General features: G+C 40.9%; 2 protein-coding genes across 4 annotated transcripts in view; both read left to right on the forward strand.

Moving 5' to 3' along the window:
- Positions 1-6,107: 6,107 nt before the first annotated feature.
- Positions 6,108-7,161, forward strand: LOC309966053 (RWD domain-containing protein 1-like). The gene has a single exon (XM_082845961.1). It carries the CDS (start codon positions 6,273-6,275, stop codon positions 6,999-7,001), a length of 729 nt encoding a protein of 242 aa, XP_082702087.1. The 5' UTR covers positions 6,108-6,272; the 3' UTR covers positions 7,002-7,161.
- Positions 7,162-8,960: 1,799 nt separating this feature from the next.
- AKR1D1 (aldo-keto reductase family 1 member D1) overlaps positions 8,961-17,900 on the forward strand; it is a 38,737-nt gene continuing 29,797 nt past the window's right edge. The window contains exons 1-2 of one of the 3 annotated variants that reach the window (XM_082846973.1): positions 8,961-9,135; positions 16,727-16,894. In XM_082846973.1, the coding sequence (XP_082703099.1) occupies positions 9,043-9,135; positions 16,727-16,894 (261 nt within the window). In that variant the 5' untranslated portion in view covers positions 8,961-9,042. The remainder of the gene's footprint in view (positions 9,136-16,726; positions 16,895-17,900) is intronic. The other 2 variants (XM_082846971.1, XM_082846972.1) reach the window with 2 other exon arrangements.

The following is a 17,900-nucleotide window of genomic DNA, read 5'->3' on the forward strand; positions in this document are numbered from 1 at the left end:
TCGAACCCTGGTCCGGGAAGATCCCACATGCCACGGAGCAACTAAGACCGTGGGCCACAACTACTGAGCCTCCGCTCTAGAGCCCATGAGACACAACTACTGAAGCCCACATGCCACAACTACTGAAGCCCACGCGCCTAGGGCCCGTGCTCCGCAACAAGAGAAGCCACTGCAATGAGAAGCCCGCACACCACAACAAAGAGTAGCCCCCACTCGCCGCAACTAGAGAAAGCCCGTGGGCGGTAACAAAGACCCAACACAGCCAAAAATAAATATAAATAAATAAATTTATTAAAAGAAAAAAAAAGAAGCTGTGGTCCATCCAGACAATGGAATATAATTCACTGCTAAAAAGAAATGTGGTATCAAGCCATGAACAGACATGAAGGGTGGGGGAGACGTGGAGCAACCTTATATGCATATTACTAAGTGAAAGAAGCCAATCTGAAAAGCTATGATTCCAACTATATGACACTCTGGAAAAGACAAAACTTCAGACACAGTAAAAAGATCCGTGGAAGCCAGGGATTAGGAAGGAAGGAGGGGTGAGTAATCAGACCACAGTGGATTTTTAGGGCAGGGAAACTATTCTGTATGATACTGTAATGGTGGACACATGATATTATACATTTTTCAAAACTCATAGAATGTATAACACCAAAAGTCAACCCTGATGTAAACCATGGACTTTGCTGTAAAGCATGGACTTTGGTGGCTAGTGATGTGTCAGTATAGGTTCATCAGTTGTAACAAGTGTACCACTCTGGTGGGTATGTTGATAGTGGGAGAAGCATGTGGAGGAGCAAAGAGTACACGCGAACTCTTGTAGTTTCTGCTCGATTTTGCTGTGAACCTAAAACTTCTCTAAAAAATAAACTCGGGCTTCCCTGGTGGTGCAGTGGTTGAGAGTCCGCCTGCTGATGCAGGGGACACGGGTTCGTGCCCCGGTCTGGGAGGATCCCACATGCCGTGGAACGGCTGGGCCCGTGAGCCATAGCCACTGAGCCTGCGTGTCCGGAGCCTGTGCTCCGCAATGGGAGAGGCCACAGCAGTGAGAGGCCCGCGTACCGCAAAAAAATAAAATAAATAAAGTTGATTTAAGAAAAAAAAGGAACTCAGTGGATGAGTTCAGTATCAGAATGGAGGAGAGAAGAAAGAAGAGAGAGGAAAGATGAAGTGAACTTGAATATAAGTCAAGAGAAATAATCCAATCTCAAAACAGAGAAATTTGGGCTTCCCTGGTGGCGCAGTGGTTGGGAGTCCACCTGCCAATGCGGGGGACACGGGGGACGGGGGTTCGTGCCCCGGTCCCAGGAAGATCCCACATGCCGTGGAGTGGGCCGCTGAGCCTGTGCTCCGCAACGGGAGGGGCCACAGCGGTGAGAGGCCCGCGTACAGCCAAAAAATAAATAAATAAAACAGAAATTTTAAAAGATTTTTAAAAAATGAATAGAGGAAAATAGCAGAGTAGGGAACTCCAGAGCTCTGTCCCTTTACAAAAATCTGATGAGCTGGCAAAAGCTGTCAGCATCATTTTTTTGCAGAACTCTGGAGTCCAGTCAAAAACCTACAACCAGGGGAAAGCTTGATGAGGAGAGAAGCTGTTGCTTTGCAGTAAGAGACAGCTGTGGTGATTTAAATTGCCTACGTCCCACATGCTATACCCCTATTTGGTGCCAGCCACCAGGACTGCACCCACATTCCTGGTGCAGGAGGCTAGTGCCAGAGGGAGCAATGCAGAATTTCTCGAAGAATTCTCTAAGAATTGTGGTTGTAAGTTCCAGCCCATCCGGTGGCTGTCTGAAGGGCTTGCCTTTATTTTGCCTGACTCAAGCATTTGTAGGGCTAAGGTGACAGCCTAGGAGGCTTTTGCTATATGCATTTAAAGGCAGAAATATTGGCTGTGACAGCCTTGGGCTAGGGATAACAGTTGGGACAAGCAACAAACAGACTGAAAACCCTGGGAAACAGCAGGCAGGGAAAAGAGATATGTGGGGGTAAAGGGGCCTTTAAAGGCTCCCATGCATACCAGGGAATCAGGTATACATAGTGTCAGGGGTGGGTACATGCCCAAAGAAGGCCTGAGAAGACTCCAAGCTTTTACCTCTGAGTGGCCTTCAGGCTCTGTGCAAGCTGTGAGTGAAGGCTAAGGCAGAATTGTAAGCAGCGTGGCTAAGCATTGAAGGAGTGCTCCAACATAGAACCAATCTGCCAAGACTGGGCGAGTATTTTCTTCTCTTCTTTCCTTTTCTTTTTCCATTGAAAGAAACTCTGTCAAAACACCAGGTGACCCCCAAGTTAATGGAACACAGACTTCACATCACAAACAATACAGACTTAACCAAAATAGTTTGGAGAAGTCACAAACCAAGCAAACAGCAACAGCCTACAACAAACAGCAAAAACAAACCCTGAAGATGGGGGAAATCTGATTTACAGAGTTGTCACATTTTAATATTAAAAATCTCCACGTTTAAACAACAGAAAATTACAACGCATGCAAATAAACCGGGAAGTATGGCTCATTAACAGGGGGAAGGAAAGAAATTAATAGACAGTGTCCATGAGGACACCTAGACATTTAGACTTACTAGACGGAAACATTAAATCAACTCTCTTAAATATGCTCAAAGAGCTAAAGGAAGTCATGGAGAAAGAACAAAGGAACCAGGAGACTATGTCTCACCAAATACAGAATATTAGTAGAAATTATAGAAATGAGACAAATAGAAATTCTGGAGATAAAAATACAGATAGATCAATTGACATCCAGTTTAAGAAGAGAAAAGAAGGAAAGAAATGATCCAAACCTAACAGACCTATGAGACACCATCAAGTATACTGACATATACATACCTGGAGTCCCAGAAGGAGAAGAGAGGAAGAAACAAAAAGACTATTTGAAGAAATAATGGCCAAAAGTGTCCCAGATTAGATGAAAATCATAAATCTAAATATCCAAGAATCTCAATGAACTCCAAGAAGCATAAACCAAGAGAGATTCCAAGGAAAACACATAGTCAGATTGTCAAATCCCAAAGACAAAGGGAGAATCTAGAAAGCAGCAAGAGAGAAGTGATTCATCACATACAAGAGATACTGTGTGTAATTAATAGCCCATTTTTCTTTGGAAACTGGAAGCCAGAAGACAGTGGGATGACATATATAAAGGACTGAAAGAAAAGAACTGTCCACCAATAATTGCATATCCAGGAAAACAAAAACAGAAAGAGCTCATTACTAGTAGACCTGTGCTACAAGAAATGCTAAAGGGAGTCCTCCAGGCTGAAATAAAAGGATAATTGAAGCCATATGAAGAGATAAGGAACACAACAGTAAATGTAGCTACATAGATAAATATAAAAACCAGTAATATTGTATGTCTGGTTTATAACTCCTTTTTTTTTCCTACATGATTAAAAGATAAATAAAGCAATAATTATATATTTATGTTAATTGACCCACAATGTATAAACATGTAATTGGTAAAAATAACAACATAAAGGGGGGAGATGGAGTTTTAAAGGATCAGAGTTTTTATATATTGGGTTGGCCAAAAAGTTAATTTGGGGTTTTCCGTAAGATGTTATGGAAAAACCCGAATGATCTTTTTGGCAAACCCAATACTACTGAAAGTATCTTGGTTCTAATTCAAACCTGATTCTTACAAAGTTAAAATGCTAATTGTAACCCCAGGGTAACCCTAGTATTACGGACTGTATTGTGTCTCCCCAAAATTCATATGTTGAAGCCCTAACTCCCAATGTGGATGGTATTTGAAGATGGGGCCTTTGGGAGGTAATTAGATGAGGTCATGAGGGTGAGGTCTTCATGATGAGATTTATACCCTTATAAGAAGAGACCAGAGTGTGCTTGTTCTCTCTCTCTCTTTTCCCCACCATGTGAAGACAGAAATAGAAGTAGGCCTTCTGCAAGCTAGGAAGAGAGCTCTCATCAGAAACTCATTGCCAGTATCTTGAACTTGACCTTGGACTTTTCAGTCTCCATAACTGTGAAAAATAAATGGCTGTTGCTGAAGCCACACAGTCTATGATATTTTGTTATAGCAGCCAAGCTGACTAAAACATCCAGGAAATAACCTTTTTTTAAGTATACAGAAAAGGAAACAAGATGGGAGTCAGAATAGTAAACTAGAAAAAAAAAATCACTCACAGAACAAGGCAGTAGTGAGGGATAAAAAGAAAATTGAGGAATAAAAAGAAAATAAGACATAGAGAAAACAAATAGCAAAATTGCAGAAGTAAATCCTTTCTTATCGATAATTACTTGAACTGTAAATGGATTGAACCCTGCAATTAAAAAGAAGAGATTGGAAGAATCGATTTTTAAAAATGATCCAAATATATGTTGTCTAAAAGAGACTTACTTTAAATCCAAGGACATAAATAGATTGAAAGTAAAAGGATGAAAAATAAATTCCATGCAATAAAAAAATGCCAAAAGAGACCTGGGGTGGATATACTAATATCAGACAACATGGACTTGAAGTCAATAATCGTGATGAGACAAAGAAGGACATTACATGTTGACAAAAGGGTCAATATATCAAGATATACCAATTATAAACATATATGCCTCTAACAAAAGAACCACAAAATATATGAAGCAAAAAACTGACATAATTGAAAGGAGAAATAGACAGTTTTACAGTAACAGTTAGAAACTTCAGTACCCCACTCTAAAGAATAGATAAAACAACAAGACAGAAGATCAGTTGAAAAATAGAGGACTTGAATGATGCTATGAACCAACTGTATCTAAAAGACATCTAGAGAAGACCCTACCCAAAACAGCAGATTGCATATTTTTCTCAAGCACATGTGGAATATTCTCCATGATAGATAGTATGTCAGACAACAAAAACAAATCAAGTCTCAATAAATACTAAATGATCGAAGCCATAAAAATCAATCCTATTTCTATGTATTAGCAATGTAGAGTTGGAAACAGGATTTCTAAAATGCCATTTAGAATGGCTCTAAAAAACTAAATATTTATACCTATACTTAGGTATAAATCTAACAAAGCAAATATAGGATGTGTATGGCTGAAAACCTCAAGATGCTGAAGAGCCAAATAAATGGAGAGAAATACTGTGTTCATGGATTCAAAGACTCAAAGGAGTAAAGATAAGAAATTGATCTACAGATTTAACTCAATTCAAAAAATTCTGGCAGGACTTGTGAAGACACAGACAAGCTGATTCTAACATTTATATAGAAAGTTAATAAATAAGAATAGCTAAGATACTTTTGGAAAAGAAGAATAAAGTGGGAGAAATTATACCATTTGATTTTTTAAGTCCTTTTATAAAGTTAGAATAATTTAAACAGTGTGGTATCAGTAAAGGAAGAGACACATAAATCAATGAAACCAAGTAGAAAGTCCAAAAGTAGATTTACCCAAATATGACCTTTGATTTTTAACAGTAGTGCAAAAGAAATTCAGTGAAGAAAGCATAATTTTTTTCAACTAATGGAACTGGAACAATAGGATACCCTTACGTAAAACAAAACAAAACACCTCTACCTAAATATGCTAGATTATACAAAAATTTACTCAGAATGGATTATTGATCTAAATGGAAAAATGAAACTATATAAAACTTTTAGAAAAAAAATAGAATAAAACTTCTGTGACCTAGGGTTAGACAAAAAAGTTCTTTCACATGAAACTCTAAAACAATACAAAAAAATTGAACGTTATCAAAATTAAAATCTTTTGCTGCATGAAAGACACAGTCAAGAGAATGAAAAGACAAACTACATACTGAGAAAAAAATATTTGTAAACCATGTATTCAGTAGAGAACATGTATCAAGGATTTACCAAGAAATCTCAAAACTCAACACTACGAAGACAACCCCACTAAAAAATGGGCACTGAACCCCCATGTTTGAATAGGCACTTCACCATGAGGAGATATAGATGGCAAATAAGTATGTGAAAAAGTGTTCAACATCATTATCCACAATGCAAATTAAAATTAACAATGAGATACCATGACAAACCTATCGGAATGACTAAAATTATAAAATACCGACAATGCTAAGTGCTGTCAAAGATGCGGAAAGGCAGGCGCTGGGCTGTGGCTCAGCAGGCCTAGCCTGGCTTTGGGCCTCCGGCCTCTCAGCCGGGGACTCTGCGCCTGCGCCCGCCCGGCAGCTGCCTGCTCTCCCAGTGCGCCGCGGTCCCGGCTGCCGCGCGCCGCCTGGGTGTCTGGGCGATCCATGGGCTGCAGCGAGGGCCGCGATGACAGATTACGGCGAGGAGCAGCGCAACGAGCTGGAGGCTCTGGAGTCCATCTACCCTGACTCCTTCACAGTATTATCAGAAAATCCACCCAGCTTCACCATTACTGTGACATCTGAGGCTGGAGAAAATGATGAAACTGTCCAGACTACCCTCAAGTTTACATACAGTGAAAAATACCCAGATGAAGCTCCCCTTTATGAAATATTCTCTCAGTTAAATCTAGATGATAATGACGTCTCAGACATTTTAAAATTATTAGCATTACAGACAGAAGAAAACCTTGGTATGGTGATGATCTTTACTTTAGTGACAGCCGTGCAAGAAAAATTAAATGAAATAGTAGATCAAATAAAAACTAGACAAGAAGAAAAAAAACAAAAAGAAAAAGAAGCAGAAGAAGCTGAAAAGCAATTATTCCATGGCACTCCTGTTACAATCGAGAATTTCTTAAGTTGGAAGGCCAAGTTTGATGCAGAACTCTTGGAAATTAAAAAGAAACGAATGAAAGAAGAAGAACAAGCAGGAAAAAATAAATTAAGTGGGAGACAGCTATTTGAAACAGATCATAATCTCGACACATCTGATATTCAGTTCTTGGAAGATGCTGGAAACAACGTGGAGGTAGATGAGTCTTTGTTCCAGGAAATGGATGACTTGGAGCTGGAGGATGATGAGGATGACCCAGACTACAATCCTGCTGACCGGGAGAGTGACTTGACCGACTAATGGACTAGCCCGTCTCCAGAGAGGCTTGACTGCCATAGCATCTGTGGCTGTGCTAAGAGGGTGTTGATTTTCCTTTCTTTTTTCTAAGAAAAAATAATTTTCAGGAGAATATTCTTCTGATGGCTTTCATCATTGAACTTAATAAACTGGTCTTAAAATTTCAGAAAAAAAAAAAAAAAAAAAAAAAAAAAGATGCGGAAAAATAGCAATTCACGCGCATTGCTAACGGGGATGCAAAATGATATAATCATTCTGAAAAGCAGTTTGGCAGCTTCCTACAAAGTTAAACACACCACATGACCCAGCAATCCCACTCCTGGGTATTTAGCCAAGAGAAATGAAAACTAATATTCATGCAAAAACCTGTACACAAATATTTATAGCAGCGGTATTCACAGTCATCAAAAACTGGAAACAAACCAATGTCCTTCAAATAGAGAAACAAACTGTGGCACATATATATAATGTATATAGACATTACTACTCAGCAATTAAAAACAAGTAAGCTATTGATACAAACAACAACCTGGATGAATCTCAAAGGTGTTATGCTGAGTGAAAGAAGCCAATCTCTAAAGGTCACATACTATATGATTCAATTCACATGATATTCTCAAAAGATAAAACTATAGCAATGGAAAACAGATAATGATTTTTATGAGTTGCTGGTGGGGGAGCTTTTGATTACAGACAAATAGCATGAAGGAGTTCTTCGGGTTATAGAATTTTTCAATATCCCAATTGTGATGGCAGTTACGCAGATCTGTACATGTGTTAAAATTCATAGAGCTAAACACCAAAAAAGTCAAAAATAAGAAAAATAAACATATATAGCCAACATCTTAGCACACAAAGGTGCACAATAAGTGTTTGTTGGATCGAATTACAAACAATGTTGAAGATCACTACTGCCCATATTTCACCCTGCCCCAACATAGTTGAAATTATTGTGTCCACTGGCTGATTATGTGTGTGTAAGCAAGAATGAGGTTGTCCTGGAGAGAAGACAAGTCAGTTAGAGACAAACTTCAGGATACTTTCACCATCATGGACACAGTTATCTTTAAGGTCACCAGGTCCAAAACTCTCATACACAACACAATCCTTTGGAGGAAGACTATAATAAACATGTGTTAATTGTTTCACTAACTGCTACTCCTTTCCTTTTTTTTTAACATCTCCAGAATCTCCCCAGGTGGGATTAAGCCCAACCCCAAATTTTAAAATGGCTTCTAATTACATTAAAGCAATCAGTCTTTTATTTTCTTTGACCCCTGTGATTGACTTAGTGATTGGCTCCAGGAACTAAGAAAGGCAATTGAGGCCAACTGGACACTATTTCTGGATTACTGTGTGAGCTATGACGTAAAATCCCTTTTTTTGTTGGGTTTGAGCCTGGAACCATGTCACTCTAAGGACTGGTTACCATCTTTCAGTGATAAAGAGAAAATCCACTGAGAGAGCAAGGAGGCAGAGAAATGAACTGAGAGTGAAAAACTGGTTCCCGGCCATAACATTTTCCCCTCCAGTCCAGTTTCCCACTTAACTAGGTGATAAAAATACCAGACCCCTTCCCAGTCCTGCTAGCCCAAATCTCTAGGGAAGTTCTGGAAAACTTAGTCTCACCTGGAGCTAGCTCTAATGTTGGAGTTTTCAGGCATATAGACCAATAAATTTCTTTTATTATTTCAGAGAATTTGTGATAGGTCTGTTACTTACCAACCAAAGCATCCTAGCTGACAGAAGCCAGCTAGATTTGTTTCCTTTTATTTTTTAAAATCATTTCTTTGCAGAGAACTAAGCATAAGATCAAAATGGGATATTATTTACATGCCTCTGATAAGTTCAAAGGACAACCTCAATTAGGATTTCCAGAACAACCTGAAAAAAAAAACAGGTTGAGAAATCTCTCTTCCCTCCCACTGCTCCTCCCTCTGGCTCTCCTTTCTTTGATTAAATAGGCATTAGGACACCTTTTCAAAAAGGCTTTTCTGTGGTGTTCAGAAGCATTTCTAGAAATTGAAACCTCAGACTTTCCAAGATGTACCTCAGTGCTGCATATCACCGCATACCTCTAAGTGATGGAAACAGCATTCCTATCATCGGTCTTGGTACCTACTCAGAACCTAGATTGGTAAGCTTATCTCTCTCTGTTTTTTTTTTTTTTTAATTAACACTTGCCTAAAAGATAATCTGTAATTCATTTTGAATGGATTTCATTGATTTAATTATTGTAATAATGAATGCAACCTTGAAGGACTGCTGTTTGGCTGAATAAGTACTGAGCCAATGGTTAAACTAAATCAGTTTATGATTTTAAAGTATCTTGGCTTAAAGAATGGGACCTTTCTGCTTCCTTTACTAAAATTCAGCCTGAATGCTGGTTATAAGGTTGAACTGAAGTACGCAAAATTTCTGAGTTTATGATTTTTTTAAGTTCATATTTGAGAATTTTTAGTTCAGTCCAACAAAACATTTAGTGAAAACCTACCATGTATGAAGCACTAGGCTATAGAAACTTCAAATATGAAGAGAATAGTGTCTCTGCTGTCTAGGGATTAAAAATCTAATAGAGGAGACAGACTCTAATAACTAATTAATCATAGAACAATGAAGAGTAAATGCTGTCTGAGAATTTTAAACAGTATCTCTCTGAAAACACAGGAAAGGGAATAGTTAGATTTGACCATGAGGACTGAAGTGGGTTTCCATTAAAACACAGAAAAGCTTCTACTTGTAAGAAAAATATCTTTCTGCTTTCCACATTGCAATTCCACATTTAATGCTAATTACCAGAATAAACAGTGGTTATATCTAGAAATGCTACTGAAATTTGAATGATCATGTGTGAATGAACTCTGTTAAACTAAGTATAAGTTAGCTAGGCAGAGAAGCAGAGCTGAGGCAGGACATTGTAGGCAGAAAGAGAAGCACAGAGGCACAAGGATATGAATCTGATTATGTCATGCCTCTGCCTGACACGGTTAAGTGTTAAAAAAATTTTAGCTATTATTATTGTATGCATTTACATCTCCATATCCTCTGATGCACACATATATATATATAAAAATATATATATATATACATATATATATATATATATATATATATATATATATATATATCTCCTTTCATTCACTTGACAAGGATTACCTGAACACCCAGCATGCATACTATACTGGGAATATAAAGCTGAACAAGACATGGTCTCTTTCCTGATGGATTTTACATCTTGCAGGGAAGATTGCACAGAAAATTTTAGCTATTATTTTTGTAGTATTCTTTGTAGTACTTTATAGTACATGCATTTTCTAATTTAATCCTCACAACATTATGAGAGAGATACCATTTTACAGATGAGAAAACTGAAGCATGGCAAGATAAAGTAAAATGTCCCAAACTTATAATGGTGAGGAAGAGAACTGGAATTTGAACCAATGCAGTTTGGGCCCAGGTCCTATCCTCTGAGTCCCTATACTATATTACCTGTTATAAATGTATGTTATGTCAATGCAGCTGCATATTTCTATGACTTCCTATATGTATTTCTATATATGAAAGTATCTAGGAATATATATCAGAAAGTACCTAGGATGGATAGATAGATAGATAGAATGATACATCTAGGATATGAATCTAATTATGTCATGCCTCTACTCATTTCAATGACTATCAATTATATGGCTCCTTGCTTGCACATCTATCATTCTATCTATCTCTCTGTCTCTCTATCTGTCTCCTGGAACTCAGTGGGGCTCAAAGTGCTGCATCTACCAATAAATATTATTAAGTGCCTGCTGTGTCTAGTAATATTAAATGCTACAGGATGGAGACATTCCAAAGCATTCATGTGTCATTTCCCAAAAAGAGTTGTAACTCATTTCAGAAGATAAGACATTACTGCAGTTAGAGAATATGGCATTCGAGGAATATTATTAGAAATGAAGATTGTGCATGCACAAACCACATTTGTGATCAGAAATACAGAACTAAAGGTATGTCTCACAAAATTGGAAACTCTAATGTGAAGAAAAATGCCCACCATGGAAGATTTGGGGGAGGGGTATAGGCAGAGCTAAGTTGAGGGGGAGACGGGGAGTGGGGAGGGTGGAGTATCTCCTAGCTGGAACACTCAGCAGTTTCTGTTCAAAGCCATACAACTGACAACTCCCTCACCATCTACCCAGGGCTGATGAGACAGACACTAGGAGTACCCATGCCCAAGTCGGTCACCAGGAAATAAAAGTACCGAATTAGATTTAACGTCAGAATCTTAGTCCTAGAGATGAAATCTGATGCCAAAATTCAGTCTTCTCTCCTCAGCGTGCCTGAGGTGCTTTTCAAAACCTTTCATTCCACAAGAGATGGAAGGAGAATGACAGGCTGAGGTAACTCATTAACTGAAATGCTTCACATTTCATGTATATAATCAAGTCAGTCAATATTTGTCCTGGGATCCTGTTCCATTTTGATAGAAAAGTTAGCAGGCGCCAGGGGAAGATTTAGGCTTGTCTTCAGGGGGAGTCGGGGTAGGAGCAGAGATGAAAGGCTGAGATAAGGAAGACTAACAATAACCTCTCCTCCAGCATCTGCCCGTTTGAGACTCCACTGTCACACACGTGACGATAGGAACTGTAGAACAGCAGCCCGGAGGAACATTATTGTGCAGCTGTGTGAGGCCAACCAGCCTAGCTTCTCCTGACTTACAAAGATTTTTTTTCTCTTAATATGCCCAACTTTCTTATTAAGGTGTTTCATGCCTGTGGAGTCAGGGAATTTGAGATGGAACCAGCATTTAGTAGCACCAGGCACTCTGTGCATTTCCTCACTTGACAATCACTAACTAATGAAAACTGAACTGTACAAATTATCTATGCACCATTTCCCTAGGACAGAGTCCCAGAATATTTTCATACAGGGATGAAATAGTCTATAATAGCCTCCCAGCAAGTCTCCCTTCTTCCTGTCTCTCTCCCTATATCTCTGTCTGAGAAAGTCCGATAGGCAAGAGTTTTGAATCTTGTTCGTTTTTCTGCTTTGATAGAAATTAATTTGGTTTTTATGTATATCAGCCCATGAGTTAATAACCAGTATTTATCAAAAACTTCAAGTAAAACTCAAGAATGTTACCAAGTGTGCAAATGACACAAATCTGAGACCAATGGTAAATATTTTGGAAAATGGGCAATAATTCAGTTCAATAAATATTTATTGTGTGCCTACCATGTATGAGGCATTTTTCTAGGTAACACAGGGATCAAAACAATGGACTAGAAACAAGGGATTTGAAATCCGTGAGTGACTGAAGGCAGAAAAAATAAATACACTTATAAATAAAATATAAAGAAAAGCTGAAGTGCTTGTCCAAAGATGAAAGTAACAGTGAACAAATCTAGTTGTGGGGTAGATCATGAAACACCAAGCTATAGGGCAGGAGTAGCCTAGATTGGGGTTGTAACTGATCCAGTATCCCTTCCTGGGTGGCTCTGGTTAAGATTTCTATAGCTGTAAACAGTTTTCACACTCTGAAGAGTGAGCCAAAGGCTTTGTATGTGGGGCAAAGGAGAGGTGAAGTCCAATCTCCTGAGTACTAAGGAGGAGCCTGAAACATCAAGGGGCCACTGTGATGGAATTTTGTAGTAGGGAAGAGAGATTGGTGTCAATTCTGAATACATGGGCAAGTGAGAATTTATAACCAAGGTGCAGGGTTGGAATCTGTGGGTAGAAAATTACTAAGAGGAACCATCAGGAATACGGGGCCATTCTGGCTAAACTGACCTAACAGGATTCTTGCTGAAGACAGGGTGGGGTGACTAGACATCTCCTGGGGCATGGTGGAGGAGGAGGAACCTGATTTGATATCAAGCGTGATCAGATATGGAGGGTGAGAGGTTGTGGTTAAACTGACTTAGCAGGATTCTTGCTAAGCTTGGACAGAGCAGAGATGAGTATGAAAGTCCATGTTGGAAAAGAGTTCAAAAGAACCTGATTAGAGTTTGGTCCATGAAAGAATCTTTGTCAGGGTTGAGGATGTTCCCACAATCTCTACCTAAAGGGACCAGGGACCAGGCAGGAACCGTAAATAAGTGGCCCTAGAGAGCCAAGTCTATTTCTCAGTTTTGTTCTGCTTTCCCATTTTGATAGTAGATACAAGTGCAAGAAATGCTTTCTTCCTCTTTGCTACAAAACAAAAACAAAAAAACACAAAAAACATGTGCAGGTAACACTTAGGAGACGATTGATGGTACAAAACACAATAAACAGAGTACCAGCGATTCCACTCACCATTCTAAATGAAGATGGTAATTTCTCCACTACAGCTAATTGTCATGCATAAACAAAAGTCCAGTGTGGCCTGATCTTTTCACATTTTTCAAAGAATATTGTAAAGTAATTAATAATTTTTAAGTAATGGCAACACTTATATTTTTGTAAAATGCTATATGAGCTAGTATTTTAAGAGTCAAAGAAAATAACTCAGCTGGTGTTTGTTTTTACTTTTAGTAGAGTGTGTATCCTGAGTTCTTTGCAGTACCTGTGACCCCTTCACACTCACACTCCTGCCACAGAAGCCTTGGCTCTTAGAAAGCAAATACCAAGAACTGACTTCTGCATTTTATATCATTCCTCTCCAGAGGCAATGAATGCTGCACATCAAGCTACAAAAAATGGTTTGCCGGGAGGCGGGGGGGGGGAGGGAGTTGGGGGGGGGTAGATGGTAACAAAAAAATACCAGGGAGAAAAAAGTAGGTTCATATTTCAAAGCTATTACCCTGCCAACGTTAAAACGAATTAAAATGAGAAGAGGCGAAATACATAGAGATCAAGTGAGATGGCTTCTCTAATAAATCAGGCAAAAAATAATAAGAACTTAAACTTGGTCAGTGTCTGTGAGGAAAATAATTTGGCTGGGGCCTAAAAAAGAAGTAACTTGGCTGAAGGATACAAATCATGGGGTAGACTCTACAAAGCTTGGCAACCAATTGGAACCAAACAAAGGAGAACAAATAGTAGGTCCAAGGCCACAAATGGATGTTTCATGCCCAGGTTACTACATTCTTTGGATCTAAAGTTTTGAACTTATTTGAGTCACTTACCTTTTATTTTTGATCTACTTCCTTATTTTTTTAACATTTAAAATTTTGAAATATATAGAAGGGTGAATACTTTTAAAGCTAACATCTGAGTAACCACCACGCAGATCCAAAATTAGAATATACCAACCCCCAGAAACCCTCTGTGTGCCCTTCCCAATTCAAAACCATCTCTCCCTCAAGAGGTAATTTATCTTCTAACTTTCATGGCAATTATTTTCTTGCTTTTTTCTAAAGGTCATATAACTTTTTTCAGGTAGATTGCCTATCTCCTCTTCATTTAGTTGTTCTTGTGGGGTTTTTTCTTGTTGCTTCATTTGCAACATATTTCTCTGTGTTCTCATTTTGTCTGACTTTCTGTGTTCACGGTCTTCTTTCCACAGTCTGCAGGATCATAGTTCCTCTTGCTTCTGGTGTCTGCCTGGTGGGTGATGTTGGTCCAGGGGCTTGTGCAGGCTTCCTGTTGGGAGAGACTGGTGCCTGCCCTCTGGTGGGTGGAGCTGGGTCGTGTCCCTCTGATGGGCAGGGCCATGTCCATGTCAAGGGGTGTGTTTTGAGGTGGCTGTGAGCTCAGTACAACTTTAGGCAGCCTGTCTTCTGATGGGTGGGGCTGTGTTCCTATCTTGTTGGTTGTTTGGTGTGAGGCTTTCCAGCACTAGAGTGTGCAGGTTATTGAGTGGGGCCGGGTCTTAGTGCTGAAATGTGGACCTCTGGGAGAGCTCACTCCAATCAATATTCCCTGGGGCTTCCGCTACCAGTGTCCTTGCCCCCACAGTGAGCTATAGTCTACCTTCACCTCCCCAGGAGACCCGCCAAGACCCCTAGGTAAGTCTGGCCCAGGTCCCTATGGAAGTACTCCTGGGTGCTGGATCCCACTGCACGTGAGACCTTGTGTGCACCCTCCAAGAGTGGAGTCTCTGTTTCCCCCCGCCCTGTGGAGCTCCTGCACTCAAGCCCCACTGGCCTTCAAGGCTAAATGCTCTGGGGGTCCTTCCTCTCAATGCCAGACCCTCAGACTGGCACAGAGGGCTATTTTTATGTGGGAACATCCCTGTGTAGCCTGCATGTGTTTAATATTTTTTGGTGTGAGGGCTCTTTTTAGTATAGATGTCTGCCACCTCTTTCCTCAGAGTATGCTGGCTGTTATCCCTTTGATAGGAGGTGTGACTGATGTTGTGGTGACCAGAACCTGCACTGGATATTGAGCAGTGCCTCCCCTTTGCTCTCTGGTTGTCACTGCCCTGTCAGGGGTGGGATCTGCTACCTAGTCGTCGGAGTAGAGTCCCCCAGATCTGTTTCTGAGCTGTGTTTCTGATCTGCGGTGTGAGGTAGGTGGGACTGGAGCATTCCTCCTCTGGAGCTGTTCACCTATGGGTGTGCTCTGTTGTGTCACCTTCACCTGTTGTACAAGCTCTTAGATTACACTGTTGTTGGTACTGCTCTGGTCCCCACCTTAACCGTGGGAATGCCTGCAGTTGGCCCCAGTGTCCCTCAGACATTGTTTTCACCAGGCCACCAGCGCAGATCCACTAAAGTCATGTCCCAGGATTGCAGTAAGCATGGATCTGGACCCGCTGTGTGCACTATGGGGGCAGCTCAGACTCTGGCCTGGCCCGACCCCCTGTGTAAGTGCCCACAAAGTCTACAGCTGTTAAGCTAGGCCCATCTTGGCTGCAGGAGCAGCTGCTGTCCATTTAGATGTTCTGCAGGCACTTAGCTTACAAAGCTGGCCGCAGGGTCGTCGATTCGCAGATTGTGCAGCTGCGAGGAGAGACTTCAGCTTTTCTTCCTTAGTTGTACAGCCCCTGGGGCTCAGCTGTGGTTTCAGCAGCACCTCTGCATGTGGGCCACCCACAGGGGTCTGCTCCCGAGGCTGCCCTGGAGCACACAAGTCCGCCCCGGCGAGGAGGGGGTTGTGGATGCAGCAGCAACGGGGGTCACAAGAGCTCCTGCCCTGGCAGGAGCCCTTCCCCATGCCCAGGGAGGCAGGGGCCTCATGTGGGGAGAGAGGCTGCAATGGCAGTCCTGCCCCTTGCAAGTCACTTAACAATGGTGCTTCGCTTCTATGGCGGTCTGGGTTTCCTCTACAAGCGTTCCTAGTTGTGGATTTCCTCACTTCCATCCCCTCAGGCTGTCTCCGCACAGTCAACAGAAGACTTCTCCCCGGGTCTGCTCTCCAAACCCCACATTTTAGCACCCAGCCGCCATACACACTGGCGACACACCTTTCAGGCTGGGGCACACAGGGCTGTGGCGAGGACCATCTGTGTAGGTCTCACTCTGTCCTGCCTGCCACAGACAGGTTGCTGGGCTCTCCTCTCGTAGCCCCCAAAGTTCCCCTTCTGTCCCAACTGATCTCCTCGCTGTGAGGGGGCTTCCCCGGGTGCGGGAACCTCTCCTCACCTTCAGCTCCCCCAAGGGGTGCAGGTCCCATCCCACTTCCTCTCCTCTTCCTTTTCCCTTCTTTCTTTCATCCTACCCAGTTACTCAGGGGTCTTTCTTGTCCTTTTAGGTGTCCGAATTTGTCGTTTTCGCTATAAAACGATGTATGTGCCAAGTGTCCTGATTAAGAATGATTAAAGAAAAGACACATTTCTCTTCTCCCCCAACCCAACCCCCCTATCATTTTAGACCCCTAAGGGGACCTGTGCAAGATCAGTGAAAATTGCCATTGACACGGGGTACCGGCACATTGATGGCGCCTACCTCTACCAGAACGAGCACGAAGTGGGGGAGGCCATCAGGGAGAAGATAGCAGAAGGAAAGGTGCAGAGGCAGGATATCTTCTACTGCGGAAAGGTGAGGTCTTCCCTTCACCCTACACGACTTACGTTCATGGTGGGTCTGACGTCTTTTCTCTGCTGAAGAATATTGAACTCACCAAACCCTGCAGGCTTGCAGGATCTTAGTTCCCTGTGTCCCCTGCAGTGGAAGTGCAGAGTCCTAACCGCCGGACTGCCAGGGAAGTCCTGAGGAGTGAGTTCTTAACTGCCAAATTCCTCAGTCTTGCCAAGGATTTAGGGACTAATTAGCCCCATGAAGTTTAGGGAAAAGTTCTTTCTTCATACTTGGGCATTGATTTAAGACAATACGGAAGAGCCAAATCAAAGAAAGTTGATTTGAGGAGTGAAGGGAAGTAAGGAGGTGGTTCATGTTATAATAAGCATGTGTCAAAACTTCTTTTAAAAGGAGGCAGCTTTTTCTTCTGTATATGCCTATTTGTCCATAGATCACTAATTTTTTTTGAGATATAATTCATGTACCATAAAGTTCACCATTTTTAGTATATTCACAAAGTTGTTCAACCATGACCACTACCTTTTCCAGAATATTTTTATCACTCCAAAAAGAAACCTCTTACCCACTAGTAATCACTGCCCATTTATCCCTCTCCCCCATTCACTGGTAAACACTGATCTACTTTCTGTCTCTTTAGTTTTCCTATTCTGGACATTTCATACAAAAGGAGTCATATAATATGTGTTCTTTTCTGTCTAGCTTCTTTCACTTAGCATAATGTTTTCTACTTTCAACCGTGTTGTAGCACATATCAGAATTTCGTTTCTTTTTATGGCCAAATACTATTCCATTGTATGGATATACCACATTTTGTTTAGATCACTACCTTTTGAGAAATTGAAATCTCCAGAAATCACTATCCATTGAAGAGCAATCAGAAAGATAAAGAAAGCATCATGATAAAATGAAAGCCAGTGGAAATAAAGGATACATATTTACAGGCAGCCTTGCAGGAATAGAACTGTATAACTTTAGAGAACTTGTAATACAATTCTCCTAAGTTTTC

Source organism: Leucopleurus acutus (genome assembly GCF_964270905.1).
Source record: "Leucopleurus acutus genome assembly, chromosome: 9".
NCBI lineage: Eukaryota > Metazoa > Chordata > Mammalia > Artiodactyla > Delphinidae > Leucopleurus > Leucopleurus acutus.